Source organism: Coturnix japonica, chromosome 13 (genome assembly GCF_001577835.2).
Source record: "Coturnix japonica isolate 7356 chromosome 13, Coturnix japonica 2.1, whole genome shotgun sequence".
Taxonomy (NCBI): domain Eukaryota; kingdom Metazoa; phylum Chordata; class Aves; order Galliformes; family Phasianidae; genus Coturnix; species Coturnix japonica.
Window position 1 is genome coordinate 3,432,668 of NC_029528.1, and position 21,687 is coordinate 3,454,354.

The 21,687-nt window shown below is 39.7% G+C and overlaps 1 protein-coding gene across 2 annotated transcripts in view; it reads left to right on the forward strand.

The window, feature by feature from the left end:
• Positions 1 to 21,687, forward strand: part of SPOCK1 (SPARC (osteonectin), cwcv and kazal like domains proteoglycan 1) — a 255,659-nt gene that overhangs the window by 139,109 nt on the left and 94,863 nt on the right. For both annotated transcript variants that reach the window (XM_015875878.2, XM_015875879.2), the window contains one exon: positions 5,274 to 5,388. In XM_015875878.2, the coding sequence (XP_015731364.1) occupies positions 5,274 to 5,388 (115 nt within the window). The remainder of the gene's footprint in view (positions 1 to 5,273; positions 5,389 to 21,687) is intronic.

The following is a 21,687-nucleotide window of genomic DNA, read 5'->3' on the forward strand; positions in this document are numbered from 1 at the left end:
GTGCCAAAAGGAGTTGTGTGTTTCAGTCCCGACTACTTCGGAAGCAGCCCGAACCCCTCATATACGCGGCTTAAGATCTCCTTCTCAGTTGGAGTGTAGCACTCTTCAGACCCTTTTATATTGATCGACTCCAGAATCCCAGGGGTCGGCCTCGGGTCTCTCCTGAGGCTCTTTGCCACAAACTCCAATTAGGGCCTTTCTCTCCAGCACAGTGTAGAGGATGTTCTTTACATCCTGTCCAGTCCGTACTGGCCCCAGGGCTACAGCACGGGCTATCTCTTGTTTAATCTGTTCAAAAGCCTTGTTTCTGTTCAGGCCCCATACAAAATCCATTCTTCTTCCGCGTTACCTGATAAAGGGGGCTTTACAATGAGGCTGTAGTTTGGAAATGTGCATCCTCCAAAAGCCCACTGCACCCAGGAAAGATGGTGTCTCTTTCTTGCTAGTTGGTGGAGACATGGCAGTGATTTTGTCGATCACATCTGCTGGGATGTGACGACGTCCATCCTGCCACTTTATACCTAAGAACTGAATTTCCTGGGCAGGTCCTTTTACTTTGCTTCGCTTAATAGCAAAGCCAGCTTGTAGAAGAATCCGGATTATCTGCTCTCCTTTTGTGAAAACTTCTTCTGCTGTACGCCCCACAACAACAATGTCATCATGTACTGCAGGTGTCAGGAGCACCACCCTGTTTCCAGTACAGTTTTGGACCAACCCATGGCAAATGGTTGGGCTGTGTTTCCACCCCTGGGGCAAACGGTTCCAAGTATACTGAATGCCACCCTCCAGGTGAAGGCAACACTGTGCGCTTGCATTCTGCGGCCAAAGGAATAGAAAGAAGGCATTGGCAATGTCAATGGTGGCATACAGTTGGCTGCCTTTGACTCCAGCTGATACTGGAGTCTAGCATGTCCGGCAAGCAGCAGCGCTCAATGGGGTGTGACCTCATCAGGCCACGGTAGTCCTACTGTCAGCTCCATTCTCCACTGGCCTTACGCACTGGCCATATGGGACTGTTAAAAGGTGAGTTGAGTTTTACTGATCACTCCCTGATCTCCAACTGGCGAATCAAATCAGAATGGGGAGCAAGAAATCCCTGTTGGGCGATACTGCCGTCTGTGCACTGTCTTTGTAGCACCCGTACCTGCTGCTGCTTTTACCTCGTACAGCCCCACAACAGACGGGTCCTCTGACAGGCCACAGGCAAAACAGACAGCTGCTTAATGTGTCCATGTCTACAGCAGCTATCCCAAAAGGCCCATCGATACCCTTAGGATCCTTGAAATGCCCCCTTCTGAGGTAATCAATACCCAGTATACCATGGAGCCCCTGGGCGCAGTAACAATAGGATTTTTTGCCATCGTCTTTGCCAGTGAGGCTTATTTCAGCCTCCAGCACAGTCAATTCTTGAGAGCCCCAGTCCACTCCAGAAAATATGGATTGATTCTGTCCCTTCATGACTAGAGGGCATTAGGGTGCACTGTGCACCGGTATCAACCAGTGCCTTATATTCCTGTGGTTCTGATGTGCCAGGCCATCGGGAATCCACACACAGTCCAATAAACTCTATTATCCCTTTCCCTCCCCTGACTGAGGGCAGGGCCCCTCTATTGGTTACCTGTGATGACTGGAGCAACTCCACTGGTGGTTGGTATGTCTAGCAGTTCTTTCACCCGTGCTCGTAGTGCAGAAGTAGGCTGATCATGCCACTTCCTCATGTCTTCTCCACGGTCACGTAGGTAGCGCCACATGGAACACGCGGTGCAATCGTACTATTGTTCTTTGCTCGAGCTGGGAAGCGTGTGCGTTTAACAGCTGAGACTTTTGATGATGCAGGTGGGGAGTAGGACTGGAACTAGTTTGATGCAGATCCTTCATTAGACCTGGTGGCCCGTACGAGGATTGACCTTCATCAGTTGTTATCTGATACTATTTACAGGATCATTACAATTAGTTGATGGAAACAATTTCTTGCACATTTCATCTACTCGGTTTTCTAGCCGTGAGATGGCAGAAACTGCGGCATGCAGTTGGGGGAGCTGCTGGATCGATGGTTTGAAGCATTTAATATCAGCGTCCAACAACTCGGGGCCATCTGTCCACGAACCCTTTAGATCTGATACCAATGACTGTGCAATTCTCTCTGGTGCTGTACTTGTGATTTTCTGCCACAATGTCAGGATCGGCCCTCACTCTCTCAGGGGTCAAGTTCGCTTGGATCAGGGCTTGTACAACATTTTCGCCATGGCAATTCCCTCAGGCGCTGAATACCTTTTTGGACGGTATTTCCAACTATCCAAATTTAGGCTTCAAAGCATCCTTATAGGGGTACCTTTCTTCACGGCTTCTAACAGCCGCAACCAGAGAGTGGCAGCTCCATCCGAACATCTGCTAAATCCCTCTGTCGATACCTGCATCTTGGGCAATGCTTCCTAGTTGGCGAGCTTCATTACCATCTAGAGACAAGCTGTTGCCCCGTTGTCCAGCAGCGAAGCAACCAAGCAAGGATACTTCACTCTTGACGCCGTGTGAACTCCTTCTTTGAGCTTGGATTTCAGTCAGCTTCAGAGGTCGACAATAGGTGATTTCCTCCTCATCATCAGTCTCTTCTTCATGCTCTTGGTTTTTGCTTTGCTTTTTTCGGTACTGCTCCATGCCCGGCACCTGGGTCTTCTGCAGCCCCCCCCTGTGCTTCTCCTTCTTTTCGTTCTAGACGCATGGACACCCGTTTCCATTTCTTGCCTTCCACAGGGGCAACTGATATTGCTACTGATGCCTCCTGTGACTGATCAGAATTAACTTGGGCTTGAATCTCAGATCGGAAACTCTCTCTCTCCAGAATAGTATGATACAAAGCACGGTATGCATAAGCCAAACCCCACATAAGGTTTACCTCCTTAGATCTCTGACCCAAATACTCACTTAATTTCTTAGGGTCCCTTAGGTGTTCAAGAGTGAAATCCATGAACTGCGGGTCCCATGCTTTCTAGACTTTTCTAAACCTTTCCATATTCCCTGCCAGTCATCATCTCTGGTTCTGGAGGGGACTTCCGCATAGAACGAATGCATAGAACATATATGCATGCATTGATAGTGATAACATGAATGCAAGTATGAACCCTATCTCAGTTATTGAAAAGCGTGTGGAAATCTGAGAGTACAACCTAAATAAAAAGGGTTTTTTTAGCCTGTACAATGAATTAAACATGGTGGTGTTTGTAAAATTGCCTGTTCCATCTGGGATGCAAGTATTTGTAAAATTGCCTGTTCCATCTGGGATGCAAGTGTTTTGTAAGATTCACCAATTCCATCTGAGGTGTAGATGCCAAAATTCTGACCATACCAACATCTCGTAAAAGTACCAGGCAGGTGTCTCCATCAGTATCCACCTTATTAGGCTATATATCTGCACAATTCACAACACCAAATTTGGTGTTAATAGTTTGACCAATACTTTAAGAAGAATCATAATTGCTTTCAATCCCTTAAACAGAGCAACTGGGATGAAGAGTGGATTCATCAGCTGGCAGGCTCTGTAAAAGTCAGAGCCTAGCTAGCTTTGCTCTAAGGGAGAAAGAAAATCCTTTTGTTTTCTACACAAAAGTTAGATAGCAATGCTGAGAATGTGCAGCGCCCTTAATGTTGACAATTTGCTCTGGATTTCAAGGTCACGTTCTCTGTGAGCAGTACGGAAAGATAACACTCCACACTCCCGTAACGAAGCTCTTTAAGAGCAAAGAGAGAGTTGTTTCTAAAAGCTAAAAAGCTCTATGCCCGCATTCTCCACAAAAAATCTGTCACGGGTTTACTTAGATTTACCTATGCCCGTGACAGGGGAAGCCCACCCACGCCCCCCCCCGGCTGGAAAGGAGGGGGAAAAGGGGAGTGGGATAAAACAGCGACAATCTAAGGAGGAAAAACTTATTTTTACTAAATATCGATATCGAAATACAAGATAACACAATATATATAATTCAGGCTAACAAAAATCCGAACGAAACAGAGAGAGAGAGAGAGTCTCCGAAAACCGAGAGGCCTACTGTGAACTCTAGGCGACACGGCTGGAAACGCTTCCACTCTCCGAGACGGTCCGAGAAGTTCGAGAGAAGAAGGAGGGCACTCCAGCCTGGGAACGAGATTATATAGAGTCCTGGTCCCGTGACTTATTGTTACTCCTGTTGTTCTCTGGGATATGTAGTCTTCTTCTGTGGACTGCACATTCAACAGAAGTATCCATACTTGACATGATGTTATGATGTGGAATACTGATAGCAAAATTACAAAATTACAAAACCATGACACTCTGATACATGCTTAATACCTTCACTTACATGAGGAGAGGGAGAGTATGTGTGCAGCTCCAGCAAGACTCAATGTAACACACCATGTGATTATTTCTTCATTGAGTGTTAAGAGAGATTTTTGTGTATGGAGAAACAAATGAAGTCCTCAGAATGTTTCGGTCTCCAAATAAGCTTTTCACATAAGCAGTGTGAGCACATGCACGTGTTTGTGTTCATCCTTGTGTTCCAGCCAAATGCCAGTTTGAGTAATTAAGTTGTATCTGCAGTCCTTTAAATCTGTTTTGCATTGTCTTTAGGGTATGGCATTACTCACTCCTTCAAGCCCACACTAGAGATAGAGACAAAGCAGCAGTGGTTGCTCCTCCAGGAATAAAGGCTTCAGAACAAAGCTGGAGTGCAGCCACCAAGTGGTGAAGCACTGGGTAGTGTAGGATAGAGAATAAGGAGCAACTTTGGAGGAAGAATTTTCCTTAGGGAGCATGAACAAAGACAACAATTTGGACATATTTGCTCTGAAATAGTAACTCATCACGCTCACTAATCCCACTTCCAGCAGAACTGCTGCTGATAACAGTTGTATGAAAGTCCAGGATGATTTTATTGGTATTATTGTTACTCGTGGCAGTCTTTTATTCCATCCTAACATTTCTGGCAAATAAAGAGCGTAACAAAAGATTATTATACCAGAACTTCTTGCTGAAGTACAATGTCTAATATTATTTTTTAATACCAAGTTATCATCAGAACACTATTCAGTAATAAGAATCTTTAAATATTCCCTCTTTACTTCTACTTACACATCTCCATTTACCTTACAGTCTGCAAACAATGGCACATACTGCAAAGTGGCCCAAAGTATTTCCTCAGGCAGATATGGGAGTATTCATTCCAAACACTTGTAATCTGTCAGCCATGAGATAACTAAGTATGTACTTCTAACTTTTTTCCTCTGTGTTTGGTTTTTTATAGCTCTTGATCCATCCAAAGATCCGTGTTTGAAGGTGAAGTGCAGCCCACATAAAGTGTGTGTCACTCATGACTATGAAACTGCCACCTGTGTAAGCCGCAAGCAGCTGGTACACAGGTAAGGGAACTACATTGTTTGATGGTTTTATGGCTTCAGATTCCCAGAATGATGGTGACAAGCAAAATGAGAAGCAATTAAAAAGGGATTATTACAGATGCAATATTACAGATAAATTAATTAATTAATTGAGCTTCTGCTTAAATTTGGTAAGAAACCAAAAAATGTTGGTGGAACTTTGCAAAGTATCTCCCTGGGAAGTCACATAACTACAGAAAGCTCCACACTGTGTTGTTGAATGACTGAATTGAGAGCAAAAGGAATAAGTTAATGTGTTAAGAGCTTTGGCCAATATGTTCAAATTAGACCACAGAACTTCACTGAGAGAAGTTATAAATGAACAAAGAGAAGCCTGTCAAGCATGGAGGATATTATAAAGAAATTCAGAGGAAACAAATTAACATTGCCCTTCATTGGAATTTGAACAAGCTGTAAGGAAACTAAGCTTGAGTATCTCCAGAGTCGGTCCAAGAGCCAGAAAAACTGAGAAATAAACCCTTCTGTCTTGCCAGCAGCTGTCAAATAAGATCTGTACTGCTGTAACAATGTGATTAAATGTGATGGGTTTGTCTGTATATTAAGACAAATGTATTGTGTTGCTTTTAGTACATTTGAGTAAATAATCTGGGACCTTATCTCCAATTTCTTTCCCTATTTAAGAGGGAAGAAAAAATTTTCCTGTAACATCTCACGTCCCTAAATGTTACTGCAGTTCTCACTCTTTAAGCAAAACTAAATTCAGGATGATCTGATTGCCCTCTGCCAGTGCTACATCTCTTCTTCCCTCACTACTACTTGGTTGAGGAAGCTAATCCAGTGGAAAAAAAAAGTACATACATTATCTTAGATTCACAAAACAAAGTTAATAGTGTAATATTCATGAGGCAGTACATTCAGTCTTCAGTTTTCCATATGGAATGGACTCTGGAAGGATTTTAGAGGTTCTATTGCATGCAAAGCTTACATTCTGATGACATTTTTGACATTACTTAGTTTACATTTTTGAGCTGAGATGGATTTAAAGCACTATATAGGAGTTTTCACGATACACAAATATAAATGTTGAGCCAAATGCTTTCTGAGCTATTTTCAGTATTTGATGTCCCAGGAGTGGACAAAATGGTGCACAGTAATGGTACAGAGGACGAGCTGAATATCCCTATTCTCCAGAAACCTGGCTGTGTTTCATGTGATCTCTCTATGATTCCTCCACTGCCTGCAGCTATTTCAGATAACCTTTGAGTAGCACTCTGTCTATGGAGGTGAATAAAAAAGCCTTGAAAACTTACTTTGAAAATTCTCCAAACAATTTCCAGCAAGTTTTGTAGAACGGAAAGAACTACTGCAGGAGTGTGATAGTGGCACATATGCTCCAAGTGTTTTTGTTCTCAAAATATCCAGCCACCATTGCCTTAAGGGGCTGACATGTCATTGAGGTACATAACCAGGCCAAATTCCCTGCTATCTAACTCAGTGGGGTGACACCACTGAACATTTTCATCTTCAGTCCCACAACTTTGTGTTCTTTACTCAGCGCCTGATCTGAATACTGTTGAACATGTGTCTCCAGTCATATTAAGGGATGTGTTAATCGGGAATAAATGAATTATAAAAGGTAGATTTAGACCTCTTTGAAATCATACATTAGTGTGGGCGCACGTGTACTAAGAGCCACCGAATAACAGTGGCACTGTGATTGCTTTGCCCATCCACTGAGCATTTGGGTGTGCACAGAAGGATTTTCCATTTCATGCATCATTATCAACTTGCTGTAGTGGCTTTACAAAGCATGTAGGCTCAGCAAAAAGCAATCAGGAGAGCAACATCTTGCATTACTGCTGAGGCATCCAGATAGAACTCCACTGATTTGCATCACATGATTACCTGGCCCACTGAATAGTTGCAGCCCAAGGAAACTGTATTTTTCCAGGCACAGTGCAGCTAACTTTGAAATCACCTGTGACAACACAATGTTATTACTGTTTCATTTCCTTTTTGCTAGAATACACACTTTTTAAAACTACTTCAGAAATACGGTAATAATGTAAAAAAAAAAAAAATTGAGTTAAATGGAAACTTGTTATTGTGTACTGAGACCCTGGCTGCGTGATGTCTGACTTGGTCTGTAGGGCTCTAGGGCATAGCTCACTGCATCTGGCAGCACAAAGATCACGTATTTCACAAACAGTGCTGAAGCTTTAATGACACAAAAGCTGGACCCACTGGCCCTGCTGGTTGGGAACATAGGATGGGTCCATGGAGGGCAGTTGAGTGCAGGTGGATTGAGATGTCTTTGCTCCTGGGGTGCCAAGAAGTTATCGAGGAGCCCCAAAGGCTGTCTGAGCCCTTCTGGGCAGCCTCCTCCTTCCCTCCCCTCCACATGTGCAGCCTTGGTACTTGAAGACTAGAGAGAAGGCATTTGAGAGGTATTTCAGACAGATAATAGAGTTTTGACAGCACATCCTCTAAGGCGTTTACAGTACAAATTGGTGATGTCATTTAGAGAAAAGGAAAAGAAGATAAATTTGAAGGAATTCTCTTATATGCTTAATAACTCTTGGACTAATGATAGAGATTTGCTAAATCTTTTGTGTGGATTTAAACTCCTTTCAGTTTGGACATGATCAACGAGGAATAGTCTTTGTTAGATCAATTTTGCATGTAATGCAGTAGTTAATATCTCTCAAAGATCTGTCATGCATTTGCAGTCCTGTAAACCTTCATGCCATTCATCTCAGCTGGCTTTGCTAGTATAACTGCCTTTAAGGAGAGATGGCACTCATGGGTTTATGGGAAAGAACAGAGTGAGCACAGATGAAAAACAGTGGCCATATGAACATGGCCGGGGCTAACTGCTTTGTTCAGTCCATTTAACTGGCAATAAGCAATTAGTTCATGGCTGCAGTGTATGTCAGTCACAGAGCTAATCATGCAATATCGCTGCTTCTCTGTGACTTACAAATGCAGCTATTTACTCAGTATCTCCTCAGTCCTTTTGATGCCACTGCTGCTGACAAAAGAGGCCACTATTGAGTTCTTCACTCTTTTTTCTTTTCTTTTTTTAAGATCTGGACAAGTTCCCAGATAAAACATCTGTTCTTCTAAATTTCACATCAAAGCCTTATTCTGACCAACATGTCAGTGTTGGCAGCTTCACTCAGCCACAGTGAGCAGGCAGATCTCCCTGTCTTTCTGCACAATACCTGCTATTGATACTCCATTTCTGGTTAAGGAAGGCCCTGTCAAAAACAAGTCCTGCAGAAGATCCTCATATGTGAAACTGAGCATGTTTTACTGCTTTTGCTCTGTGCTGTGTGCTTCAGGTTGTATCCAATTCAAAAGGGAAGAAAATTACTAATTGAAAATTACTAATTGCAGGAACGTCAGTGGCCCACCTGCTTTCACAAACTGCTTGGGAATATTACAGAACAAATCTTTGCCAACAACAAATGCACTTTTAGGTATTTCTTGTAGATTTGTGTGCCTATGCAGGAATTTTAAACAGCGCTATTCCTTGATGTCTGTACAGTAGACCAACATTTGCCCTTTAAAATGTGCTAAATAGAGCTTGTAAACCCTGACCCTGCTGTTTGATCTGCTCTCTGACTTGTGCTTGACTGTATTTTCTCTTGCTTTCATGCTCTGCCAGCACTGCTCGATGCTAACGAGGTGCTGGCACGACACCAAGTGCTCCTCTGGGGGTGATGTCTTCCTGCACTGCAAACCTGACTCCCACATTTCCAATGGCCTGACCGAAGGGAGGGAGGGCTTGTTCCTTAGCTCGTGGCATTTAATTCTGAATGATTTATGTGGTAATGTGTATCAAAGCCTGAACGCATGAGCAATCCATATGATGTGCTGTAACAGAATCAGACCTGGGAGATGATTAATTAGCTCTAGATGTACTAATAACCAGTTTGTTCCCTGTTTAGCCATGCTGTGATTATAGCTTTATTTTTTTCTCTCTTTTCATTTTCATGCTGATTCAGAAAATAATTGTTGTTCATTTGTGTTTTAAGTACAGTTCAGGAAATAAAGCATTTCCCAATGGGAATTTTAAAGTGTAACACTGTTCACAATCCTGCAAGTCTATTTGTTGGCATTAATGGGTGTGTTTTACTGGGCATTTTCTCAAACAGTAGGACACAGAACTCAGACAATAATAGGGCAGGACTATTCTGTAGTTTATTCATGATGATTTGGCTTTCCTTTTCTCCATGGAGGCTATCCAATTAACTTTTCTACTAAGCTTTTATTACTTCCAAATGTTCCAAAAAGCAAAGTAAGACTTTTTCCAACTACTCTTCACAACACTACTTTTCTTTCAGCTTATGCTGAAGTGGGCCAGGAGAGGATGTATCTCGCTAATAAACACCATTCTCCCCTATTTGGTTTAAATCTTGACACTTCTTAGTAAACCAGCAGATACCAAACAGTCAAAATTATGTAGAAAGTTTAGAAATCTTGCCATAACATTCCTGTTCTTTCAATTAACCTCAATTAAACCTTAGCTGATGAAAAGTGCAGCTATTTTCAGAGTCTCTGAAGCAGGATGCACTACAATCATCCATCTTGGGTAGGTGCTGTGCCAAATGTTGTGTTCTGGGACACCGAGTCCTGCCTGGAGAAACAAGGCTCCTCAGTGATCAATCTGTAATTTTAATGATGAGATGTGGGACTCCTCACAGTAATTCAGGATAATACTTATCAGTGATAAAGTCATTGTGAGGATTAAGTAGTAAACGTATGCCATGGGCACCATAAATATCCAATTTATTGTTCATATCCCCAAAGCTGTTGGGTCGGGTTTTTTAAGTTTTGGGGTGAATTCACAATTGTGGTTTTCTTGTAAGCTCCAAATAGGCTCTTGTTGATTCTCATTTTCAGAATGAATAGAAGACAACTGTTCAGCCCAGAGTGAAAGTAAAAGCATCTGACTGTTCTTTTAGAAAAAATAAAGCACACTATGCCAAATTTGTTGGGTTTTGTTCCCATGTAGCAACGCAACAATATTTACTTCTGTCTACAAACTGCTTTGGAGTCATTAAATTTAATTTTCCCTGAAAAAAAAAATATGTTTCCATGCAAGACATTTTAACATTTTATCCACCTTTAATGCTGCACATTGATTTTTCTAATCTACTCATATAGATTTTTGTCTCAGAAGAAAGAACATAGAAATATTTGATTAAACACACACTCATAAAAACCAGCATATCGCATTAGGTCTTTTTCAACAAATATATCGTACAGGGGAAAATGCCAAAATTTAGTCTTCGTATCCCAAGGGTACCTCAGACAGAGCCTCGGAGAATTAATTTCATCCTCTATCAGTATAAGTTTTGGAGGTGAACAGAATGAAGAAAGTGTTTGGGGTTTTTTCCTGTGGATTTTTTTTTCTTTTTTTTTCTTTTTTCGCTCCCTCTTTTTTTGGTAATTTACAAATTATTTTGCATTACTCTGTGAAGTCTTGTATTCTTTCTAGTATCTATTCACTCATGGTACATTGTATGGTTTAACTGCAGCTCGTGGTGTTTATCCAGAAAAATAAATGAGAATCCAGGAAAATCAAAAAAGAATGGGGCCTTTGAGGTCAGAGCAAAGTACATCTCCTAATGTGATGTGCCAGTGGTGTGCAAGTGATGTGTACAAATCTTTGGTGAAAATCTGAAAGCTTTGTAAAATATTTCATCTCTGGAATGCCTGTCATCACAGGAATGGCTCTGTTACAGATGTAAGACCTTGGATTTTGCAGCAGAGAAGTTATAGCTGTGTGGAAATCAGGAATGTTTTCTTATATGGGCTACGTTGCCCATTAATAAGACAGAAAGCACGTGGTATGATGCCCCATCAGTCTACAAATGCTCAAGGGAATCGCTGAATATTAAGGGAGAACGGTGTGAGAGTCTGCTGCTATCCTTTATTCCCTATTAAAGCTTTTTTTAAATATTATTATTATTATTATTATTATTGTGAAAATTTTGATTTAAGTATGAACTCCCAGAGGTCAACAGCATTTCCTCCTGGGCAGCCTCTTATCTTTAACAACCTGGGATCCAGTCCAAGGATGCTTAAATATTGGCACAGCACTCACTAGTTTTAAAAGCACCTATTACTCTACTAAACAGGATAATCTTTAAACTGTAGGTCTCATTCTCCAAGTGGTCCATTTCTCAGTTTCATCTGTGCCTAGGATAGATTGCTTTTAACTGAAGAGACCATGGGGAGTCTGTGGAGGGACTGACTTTCATCAGACAAGATGAGAACTCTTCTGAATCATGAGGCTGACTGCCTCACTGCCAGCACTTTCTGTACAAAGCTCCTCCAGGTTATTATTTTCTGGAGGAAGCTGTCCATGACCTCTCCATTCAACAGACAAGACTTCGACTTCATGTACCTACTTGGCTGGTTTCTGACTTTCTCCAGCTCTTGATACACTGTTGAGTTTGGACTATTTCAACACACACAAGTAAAGGTAAGACCTTTGGACATCAGCCAGCATTTGGAAAGAATGGCTACATATAGAGAACTCCACTTTTCTTGACTCTTAAGTATTGCATTCATCTTTAAAGCAGAAGTCAAATACTGAGAGACCGAAGCATTTTCCTTGTTTTGCATTATGCATTTTGATGTTTCAGACTTCCACAGAAAACTGCAAATTTACTGAAGTATGCTCAGGCAGAGCACAGATACGTCCTGTGGAAATCGTTCAGCATCTGACAAGAGGATTGTCACCAACAGCCTTTCTGCATCACAAAGCCAATTAGCCACTCTGTGCTTCTCTTCCCAGAACAGTTAACTCATGGCTAGTCATGCTTTATCAGCTTTAGGGCTCATTAGAGTGGTGCAAGGTGACTGTCTCCTATTGGACAAGATAACTTTTTAAAATATAAGATAGCACACAGCTTTTAAATAATTGCTTTGAGAGAGTGTAGACCTCCTCATTGTCAGCTTCAGCAATGGGAATAGATGAACTTGTTCCTGCTGTCAACAGGGGTTTTACTTTCTTCATTCACAGTCACGGAGCACATGGCTGTTGAGGTGGATGTCTTACTGCTGAGGTCATTCATTGTCTTTGACTCTTCAACTCCTGTCATACTGTGCTCTACTTTACTGTGAGGATGCTGCAAGTACAAGAGGAAATACAAGGGTCACTGAGACATTCTCCTGCTGCGTAGCTCCTTTTAGAACAATATCAGAGCACTCATTAAAAAAACAGACCAATACCTCTGGATACCTCTGCTATCATCAGAAAGTGATTATACTGAGCAGAATAAGAAAATAACCAATTACCTTTCACACTTTAATTAACATTTGTAAATATTTTATTTTGTGCATTCAAAGACAATGTTATTGGATAGACTGAATATTGCTTTCTGATATTCCTCCTCATCATAGCTCCTTTCAGCAGCATATAAAGACACACCAGAAGTGACTTCTTGGTTCATTAAGTTCAGTCCCATTCAGTCCTGCAATGGTATCATATAAACTTTTTCATTAGCCTACCAAGTTCTATCTTAAGATGAAAAGATTTACTGCCCCTCTACTCCAGCAGGAAGAATCCATAGCATCAGTTCTTCTGATTAGACATCTGCTAATTTTTATCCTAAATTTATTCAAAGACTGCTAAAATTTCTGGAGTTTTCCTAAATGGTTCCTCAATATTTATTTTGAAATAATCATCTTCTCTGGTTTTGCGAGACTAAGCAAATGTTCTTACTTTTTGCTCCTCATAAAGAGAGCTTCCTTATGACTGTTTTCCTCCATAACAGAGCTAATTGGGTTTGACTGCTGAGTTCAGTAAAGAAATAAAACCCCAAATTATCACTTCATCATCTTGATATTTAAAGTCTTTACACATCCTTAGATGTAATATTCCCTCTGAGTTACTGATTATTGAGACTTTATTCTTAATTTCTTAAATCAATCTCCTCTTTAACTGCCTGTTCCATTCATCCCTGCTTTAAATCTCCTTCTGTGGGCCATGTACCATATATGCAGTTTGAAAGTCCATATTGCATTTGGGCTTTCCATGGAGCACTCTGAATAATAATTCTGGCTTTCAGGTTCTATGTATTTCTGAATGGATCTTGAGCCCAGACTTGTGTAAATTTATGTTGAATTGGCTCTTTCCAGGATTTCTACATAGCATTTTGCATTTGTTTGACCACAAATAGAAACATTACGCTTAATTTAAACTAAAGTAAATTCCTTAGGTTCATCTCTGTTATTCCTGTGCTATCCATGAAGTCTGTGGAACCTACAGTTTTCAGCACTGAGATCATAACTTTATCTCCCACATTCTGAGTGAGGAAACTACAGAAACACTGAAGGCATCCAGGAAATCTCCAAACCCAGTATTTTTTCCTTTTTGCTGACTGAGGCTTGTATTTAACCTGATCTTTATAAAGTTCATTCCTGAAGAAATCCTATTAGAGAAGAATATCTGTAATCCCATGTTTTTCTGCTAATAGCTGTTACTCTGATAAAAAATAATAATAAAATAGAAAGAAGAGTAAAATCCTATGCTTATTGAATTCATTGGAAATCTTCCACTGACTTTAAAGAGCCCAACACAAATCCAGATGCTTTAACTCCACAACACTACTGGTCCAAATTTATTTTCTTCTCAAGAGTTTCGGAGATCAGATTGAATGTTTTTGCCACTGACTGTATTGTACTTTGAGATATATTCATCTTGATTGAACTTGCTGCAGGATCGTTCTTTCTAAGGTGATTTTCTCTACATCCGATACCCCAGTTTTCTTTTCTCTATGCAGCACATTTTTTTAGCATTGTGAGAGAAGGAGGGTGGGGAGGGAGCCTGACATAAAGAGGATGTATCTAACTAAGCATTACATGTAAACTATGTGTTTAGAGCTCTGAGATCTAACTACTATGAAACTTAAGTGTGTGATGGTGTAAAAGGCCTGTCTGGAAGTGAACATGAGAACATAGGTGTTTGTGCAGCAGATACATAGAGGACAAAGCTAGCAGGAAATCACAAATATATGAAGGATAAAATAAGGGCAATACTGTGTTTGATCTTTAAAAGTTTTACTGTCTCGCTGGGTTGTTTTGTTGGCTGCAGAATTATATACACAGTCCTCCTGATGCAGCTTGTCAAGAGTTAGCATCCAAAGCTAATCTAGCCTCCAGATGCTCTTCTTCCCAGGAAGACTTCTGAAAGTCTCAAGCTCCAACTGAGATTTTTTAGGTCAGTCTGTGCTGTATGTGAGTTACCTGGAAGAAGGCTGAGTGAAAATCTCCATCACCTCCCTTGTGGCTTTTGTTTACTACCGACCTGGACCGTCAGCTATACACAGCATGAGAGACATTGGCTCTTTTGTCTGGAAAGCTCCTGGAAAGAAATGAAAATAGTAGTTGTATAAATGTCATCTGCTTGGCAAATGTCAAGATAGTTGACAACACGTGAATAATGAGCAAGCAAATAAAGTTTAGTGGGAATCACTGTCTGTGTATCCTGGCCCTGTAAGAAAATATTAGCTTTGAATATGGAGTAGCTGGGCAATTCTTGGATTTTTAACACTTATTCAAACAACTGTAAGGTATCTTAATTATCGTCGCTATCATTAAAATGCAAACAGGAAACTATATTCAGCTGTGGGACACAAAAGGACAGCTGTACAAGCTGTCAACATACCTGTCAGCAGTACCATATTTGACCACTGACCTTGTAGACCTTGTAGGTTTCAATTTATCTTGAGCTGCTGGCTGTCTTTCTCTACGACTACATTAATTATCAGAGGACCTGGATTCAGTAGTCTTTCTTAGTTTACGACAGCCCAGTATATTGTTTATCATATCTCAATAGTTCATATTTCTCGACTTAATCTCTCTCTATTTTCTACATGCTAAAAATCTTAACCATAGAATTGCTGGAAGCAAATCTGTACTATTTAATGAATTTGTATAGCTTTACTGTTTCTCCCTATCTTCAATCTGTTGAGTTCTCCAGTGAGTCAGAAATTATTATTTAATGTTTACAAATGACCTCCAATGCTCTGAAAATTATTCTCCATTTATACTGTAATCTGTTTACTGGAGATTCTAAATTTATTGCTGGTTTTTCTGCAGAAGCCCCAGGACATGAATGTGTTCCATAGAAAAGTCTTTCTAGTGCTAAAAAAAGGCATGTTTTTGTAAGATTGGGACTATTTGCAGCAAAAGAGTTTTATTAAAGCTTTTCTTCAATTTCCAACGTGCTGTTATATTGGAAAATGTATTAAATGTACTGTATTTTAAAATCTGCCTTTTGATAAATGGCACTATATGTCCAATTGCAGCGAATATTACAAACAATATATTTTGTATGAAGTTTTCGAAGTAGATCTTAAAGAATGCCGCGTTTCTTTTGATGCTGGTCAGTTTGCTGCTTTTTACAGTCGTGTTTTAAATATGATGCAGAATTAACTTTTAAACTTAGCAAACACTGATCTTTATTGCTCATAAAACACTTACGCCAGAGTTCTTTCATGCATCTCGCAGTGCACAGTTCATGGCTTTCCACTCTGTCAGGAAGGAAAACAGCCCATCTAGAGGTGGATGAGGTTTATCGGCAGAGACATGCTGAATTTCACATCTTATTCAGCACCTATTGGTCCTCTATCATCTCCGGCACCAAATGGAAAAATGATCAACTCACACCCATGACCACGATCTGGAATTCATCAGCAAGTATTTTGACTTGCATTTTTGAGTCAAATGTTGCTTAAAACTACTGCTAAAACCTTTCCCACATTGGTTTGCAATAGATAAGCAATGAAGACATGGGTGACAGCTTATAGAAGTTGCAAAAAGGTAGACTCATGGTTTTTATCCCTTTCAAAGCCATGCCGTTCTGTCTAATAGCTTACTTTGGAAAGAAGCACTATATGAAAACAGTAAAAAAAAAAGAAGCTTCTTGAATCATTCATTTTCTTATTTGGTACAAGTTGCGTTATCAAAATTAACTTTTAATCTATTACATCCTGCTTCTTTAATATTTCAATTTCTATCACTCTGCTTTCATTAATAAGCTTATGATCGCCTTCTTAGAGCTCTGCCAGAACTCATCAAGAGCTCAACCTACAGATTTTCAATTTAGTCTTTTTACATCAGATTAATTCAACCAGTGAACCATGACTGACGTTATTTATGGACATGAGCCACCGAAGTACAATCTCTTTAAAGCTCTGTACAGTGAGAGTACTAATGATGCTGGAAATCAACCCAAAATGTTTTGCTTCTCTGAATATGTCTAGTCAGACATTACTGTTCTGCTTATAAATTTGTAATGGAAAGGTAGTGCTGTGCTATTAACTTTTCAGGCAGAAAAGAGTAATGCCAGAAGCATTTATATAATGCTTGTACCTCTAGATTTAGACTATACTTTAATGTATGACATTGTCATTCCTGTGAACATCTCAAGTATTTTAAAATGTGGGGAGGGAAAAATCTATATATGTCTGTGTAACATTTCACACTTCTTAGAGTTCAGACCATATTTTAAGAGACTCAAGGAAGGAAACACTATACCAGTATGCCTTGTAATCAGGAGTTCATATCACCAATGCAAAACTTTCTCTAATAATTCAAAAGAAGTTGTACTTGAACCTCAGAAACCAATAAGGAAAAGAAAGTTCTCTTTCATTGTCTCACTTCTTTCCCTTATTTCCCTTATTTCCCTGGAATCTGCTGTGAAAGTCAGTGCTAAATTCTCAATGCCAATAGTCAAAAGACCAAATTTTAACACAGAACAAGCCACTTCATGGCTCCTTAGCACTAGGAAGAGTTATTGCTTCAGGACTGCAGCCCCGAAGGATTTGGATTGGTGGAACTGATGGTCTGAAGGCTGTGAATAGGAAGTCCATGAGACTGCCTATCATTTATCAAGGGCTATGTATTCATTCTAAGCCACCTCGCTGGCTATAATGTAGAGCTGTCTAAAATAAATAAGTAAACAGCAAATATATCACGATAGATTATGTAACATTAATGAAGTGTAATTACCAAGAAACAATTCTGCAGAGCTCTGCTCTTAAATTGTTGTGGAGGAGCAGGGGCAGAAAGACTAGCAGGTCTGTAGATTAGTTAAGTGGAAATTATCAAGCCTCCATTTTGCTATCAATTATTGGATTTATGTTCTCTGCTTTAACAATGACATTTTAAAAGGTTCATTGTAAATAAATACATGTTATTTGATTTCAATTTGAAAAGGCAAAGTTTCTAGCAGAATCCAGGCATTTATTTCCTACTTTTACTAGCAAATGGAGGGCAGGAGGTGGAAGTGATAACTTGTACTGCAGTCAGTGTGCAACTGCAAGCTTTATGAAATGAAATATTGCAATTAGATACAGTTCTTAGAAGTGTAATATTTATTTTTAATGAATGTGGTGCACCATAAGGTGGATAGGCTCCCTTTGTTTATGGATTAATTCTTAATTTTGTAGAATTATCTGTACAGTCTATGTCGTCTCAGTTTGCACAGCTAAGCTCCCTGCTGATGCGTTGTTTTTTTTTCTCACATTGGCATATTTTGAGAAAGGGGGAACAGAAATGGGCATAAAACAATCATGGCTTTTCAGCTGTAAGTATCGAGTAGACGTTCTAGAGATTTCTGACTAAATGGTTTCCCTGTCAATTCAACAAAACAGTTCTGGAATGTACAGAACAGTTTTTGACAAGTGTCTTAGCTCAGAAATGGAAGTAGGTTGGGGTAGACCTCAAATGTAGGATGTATAAGAGAGATTCAAGCCTTCTTTCTCAGGTAGAAGTGTCTCCTGATTCTTCAGATAAGTGGCTATTGGTTTATGTTTTATAACTTTCCCTCATAGTCTGTAGTTTCTATTCCTTTCTCTCCATGTTAATTACAGAAAGGATTTCGTCTCATTAGCCTATGCTGCCCCAGCCACCGGATTGTCAAATTGGTATCAGTCCATGTCTGACCAAATGAATATTTAATTAATTACACAAAATTAACTCAGTAGCCTGATGATAATGACATTCACCTGAGATCCCAGCTCTGCTGAGTCTATACTGCTGTTGTTAATGGAAGAGTAAACACAATTCACTCCCAAGACTTCCCATTGTACATCCTTTGAGGAGTTAGTAAAATCAGACTGATTTAATTAGTACCTCCTGTCTTGATGGCATGACAAACTCATTTTATCTAAAGACTGTCAACAGTCTGTATCATAAAGTTACCCACAAATGATTTGAGTGTTCAATTATTTTTTGCAGCTAGAGAAATAAGACATTGTTTTCTTCTATGATGGTCTCAAGAGACAACCTGTGGCTTTGCTCCTGGAAAAGCATCTCGAGACATTTTGATTCTTGTTTTCATTGGATTATGTTTTCAGAAAAAATGAAATTCTTGGCCTGGGTATTCACTGATCTGTCAAATGCCAACTATTCACAATGAATTCCCAGTCTTGTTTCTTCCCCATTTTCTCAGATAATATCTTTTGTACATTGGTATTGCAAAGCAGACATTCCCAATAGCTCACAATTTGCCTCATCTTTACTTTCCTGGAGGGTTTTGGAGGGTTGGGTTTTTTCAGAATTATCTTTGCATACTGACAAATAGGTAATTTCTATCATTATCTCTCTTCATACTTTTCTGGGAAAAGCAAATGCTTCAGAACATTAAAAGGAGCTCCTGCTTGGCCTGCAACATCCACAAAAAAAGATCTCACAAATCTTGTGAATGCCTGGGATTGCAATCACTCTAAGAACTGTTTTTGTTTGTAAATTACCTTAATGGTACAAACCTTTAAGCTTGAGTTGGAGTTTTCTTTTTTAACATCCTTTGGTGGGAGAAAGGCTCTTTCCAATCCTCAGTTACTTCGCAGTAGCACACCATGCATTATGCCTCACAAACTACCTTGTCTGTACCGAAGCCCTGTTACTGCATGCCTTGTTATGGCTTATGTCAATACTGTCATTGTAGTATTCATCTGTTTTTATGCAGCTGCTGAAGAGAATTGTCTTTGTGTCTTCCAAATGCATAAAGTTAATAACTAATAGTGTCTGCACGTGCTAGATTTGTTACTGTAACTCAATAATAAAGCATAATGTAAGATTTTAGTTCCCTTGTTTGACGAGTTAAGAAGCCATGAGAAGAGAGTTAGTTAAAAAGAGTTTAAAATGCCATGAGGAAAACAAACCTGCTCTTTCAGCGTAGCATCCAGTCTGTTTCCTTATTCAGATGGTGGCTCAACAGAATGAAGTACAGGAAGCTTGTATGTCCCTTGCTTTTTCATTCCTCTTCTTTCTAAATCCTTTCTTTGTACCTTGTTGGCATTTCAATTGATGGTCCATGTTGAACAGAAAGGACATTTTGTAGTTTCGTTATATAAATTAGTCAGTTCTTTGTTGCTGTATGTTTTAATGCTGTGTGCCATTATTCTGAGTAATCATTGGGCTTTAAATCTCTCTCAAGTCCTTTGACAGATTTTTCTAGTCTTAGCAAATCCAGTTTACCTGAAACCCACGGGTGACAATTTGAATTACACCGTGGTCATTCCTACTTAGCACCTCATCCATAGTTAATTTCTTGAGCTGCTGCGCTTTATCTGTGTATAAATTTTTCATTTGCAACAATATTTTAGCTTAGCAAAGAAAGAGCTCAGACGTCTGAGAGTGTTTTAATTAGTTCCTTTGTTAGCTCAGAAGTTTTTCACTTTATTTTTAACCAGCTGCCTGTAGAACTGAGGTTCATCATCCTTTCAGAAACTCATATTCCAGTTTTTGGTGAAATACAATGAAAGTTACTCATTTCATAATGAGTTTCACCCACTCACCGACAGCACATCAGCAATATGATGAGTGCTAAAATGTCAACCATGCCCAGTTCACAGTTGAGTGTGGTATAGGCTTGTCACCGACACCTTAGGATTATGACCAAGACGAAGTAAACTGTAAATTGTAAATCACAGGTTTGCATATGGGAAAGGAGGGAAATTACTGAAGAACAAGTTCAGGTGATAAGTGTGATGATGGAGAAATTGATTAAAAAATAGAGAAGTCAATGTGAGAAGAACAAATCCATGCTTAGTTCTGACATAGTGAGCTTCTGATGTGGACAAGGCACTCCTGAGAAGAAATCATAATAATAGGAAAAATAGATGGAAGAATAAACCAGAGAGAGCCCACAGAGCTTCTCAGACTTCCCAGGTAGAAGTGCAGAAAGATAAGAAGAGCAGATTCTTAGAGACGAAGCATCAAAATGACACTGAGAGACCATCTAGAGAGAATATAATACTTAATACGACACTCCCTAGCAGAGTTGGAAAGAATAGTTTAGATTAAGTGAAGAAACAACTTCTTCACTGAGGGACCATATTTCTGAGGTTTAGTGAAGCAGAAGGAAGTTTCAGAGCTATGAGTGGAAAAGTGAAAGGAAAAGGAGATCAGCTGGGAGGAGGTCAGAGCAGGGCAGTTAGGCTGAAGGACTGGAATAAAAATGGTTAAATGAAAGAGTGAGTAGGAAAGAGCACTACAATTGTTAACAATTTTATCAAATTCTCCTTAAACAAGTCAGCCAGATCTTAAGAAAATAGGGCTGGAGGAGAGTGGCAGAGTGTGCAAGGCAGAAGGCAAATGACAGCCAGGAGATGTTGAAATGAAAGTTCTCTATGAGGAAATGCAAGAACATTGGGGAAAAAAGTACTACCAAAAAATATGAGTGCAGTCCTTAGCTTTCTCCCAGGGCAGCACAGAAAATCGTGGGAAGAAAGAACAAGAGTAGGGTACAAGGATTCAATACTTAGTATGAGGACAATGGAGATAAGCTGTTGTGAAATCTGAGTGCTCAGAAATGGGAGCTTAGTACAGAAAGAAATGTGCTCAAGAGCAGCCATTTCTTATGGAGACTGTTACGTCAGTATTAAACCAAATGAAATGGTAGATGTGAAGAAATGTGGACCCTTGCTCAGTCCATTGGTCTCTCAAAAGTTAAGTCACAAAGGACAGATGGGTACAAAATCAGAGTGGAAATTACATTGATGTGTGTTGGATCACAGCAAGACAAACAGAGGGAAATACATGCTGAAGTGAAATTTAGGTGGGAAGGAGTGATTCAAAGTAAAGTGGCACATTTCCAGCCAACAACATAATCATCACTAAACTGATTCCTCTTAAATAAATTAGCAATTAATATTTAAATATTCTTAAATTTTTGTACAAAACCCGTATAAGTACCAGCTAATGTAATGCTATATATCTAACTATATCACTGTTTGAGACTCAGATGATATAGTATGCTGTTGAGAAATCTGCTACAAAATGCTGAAACTT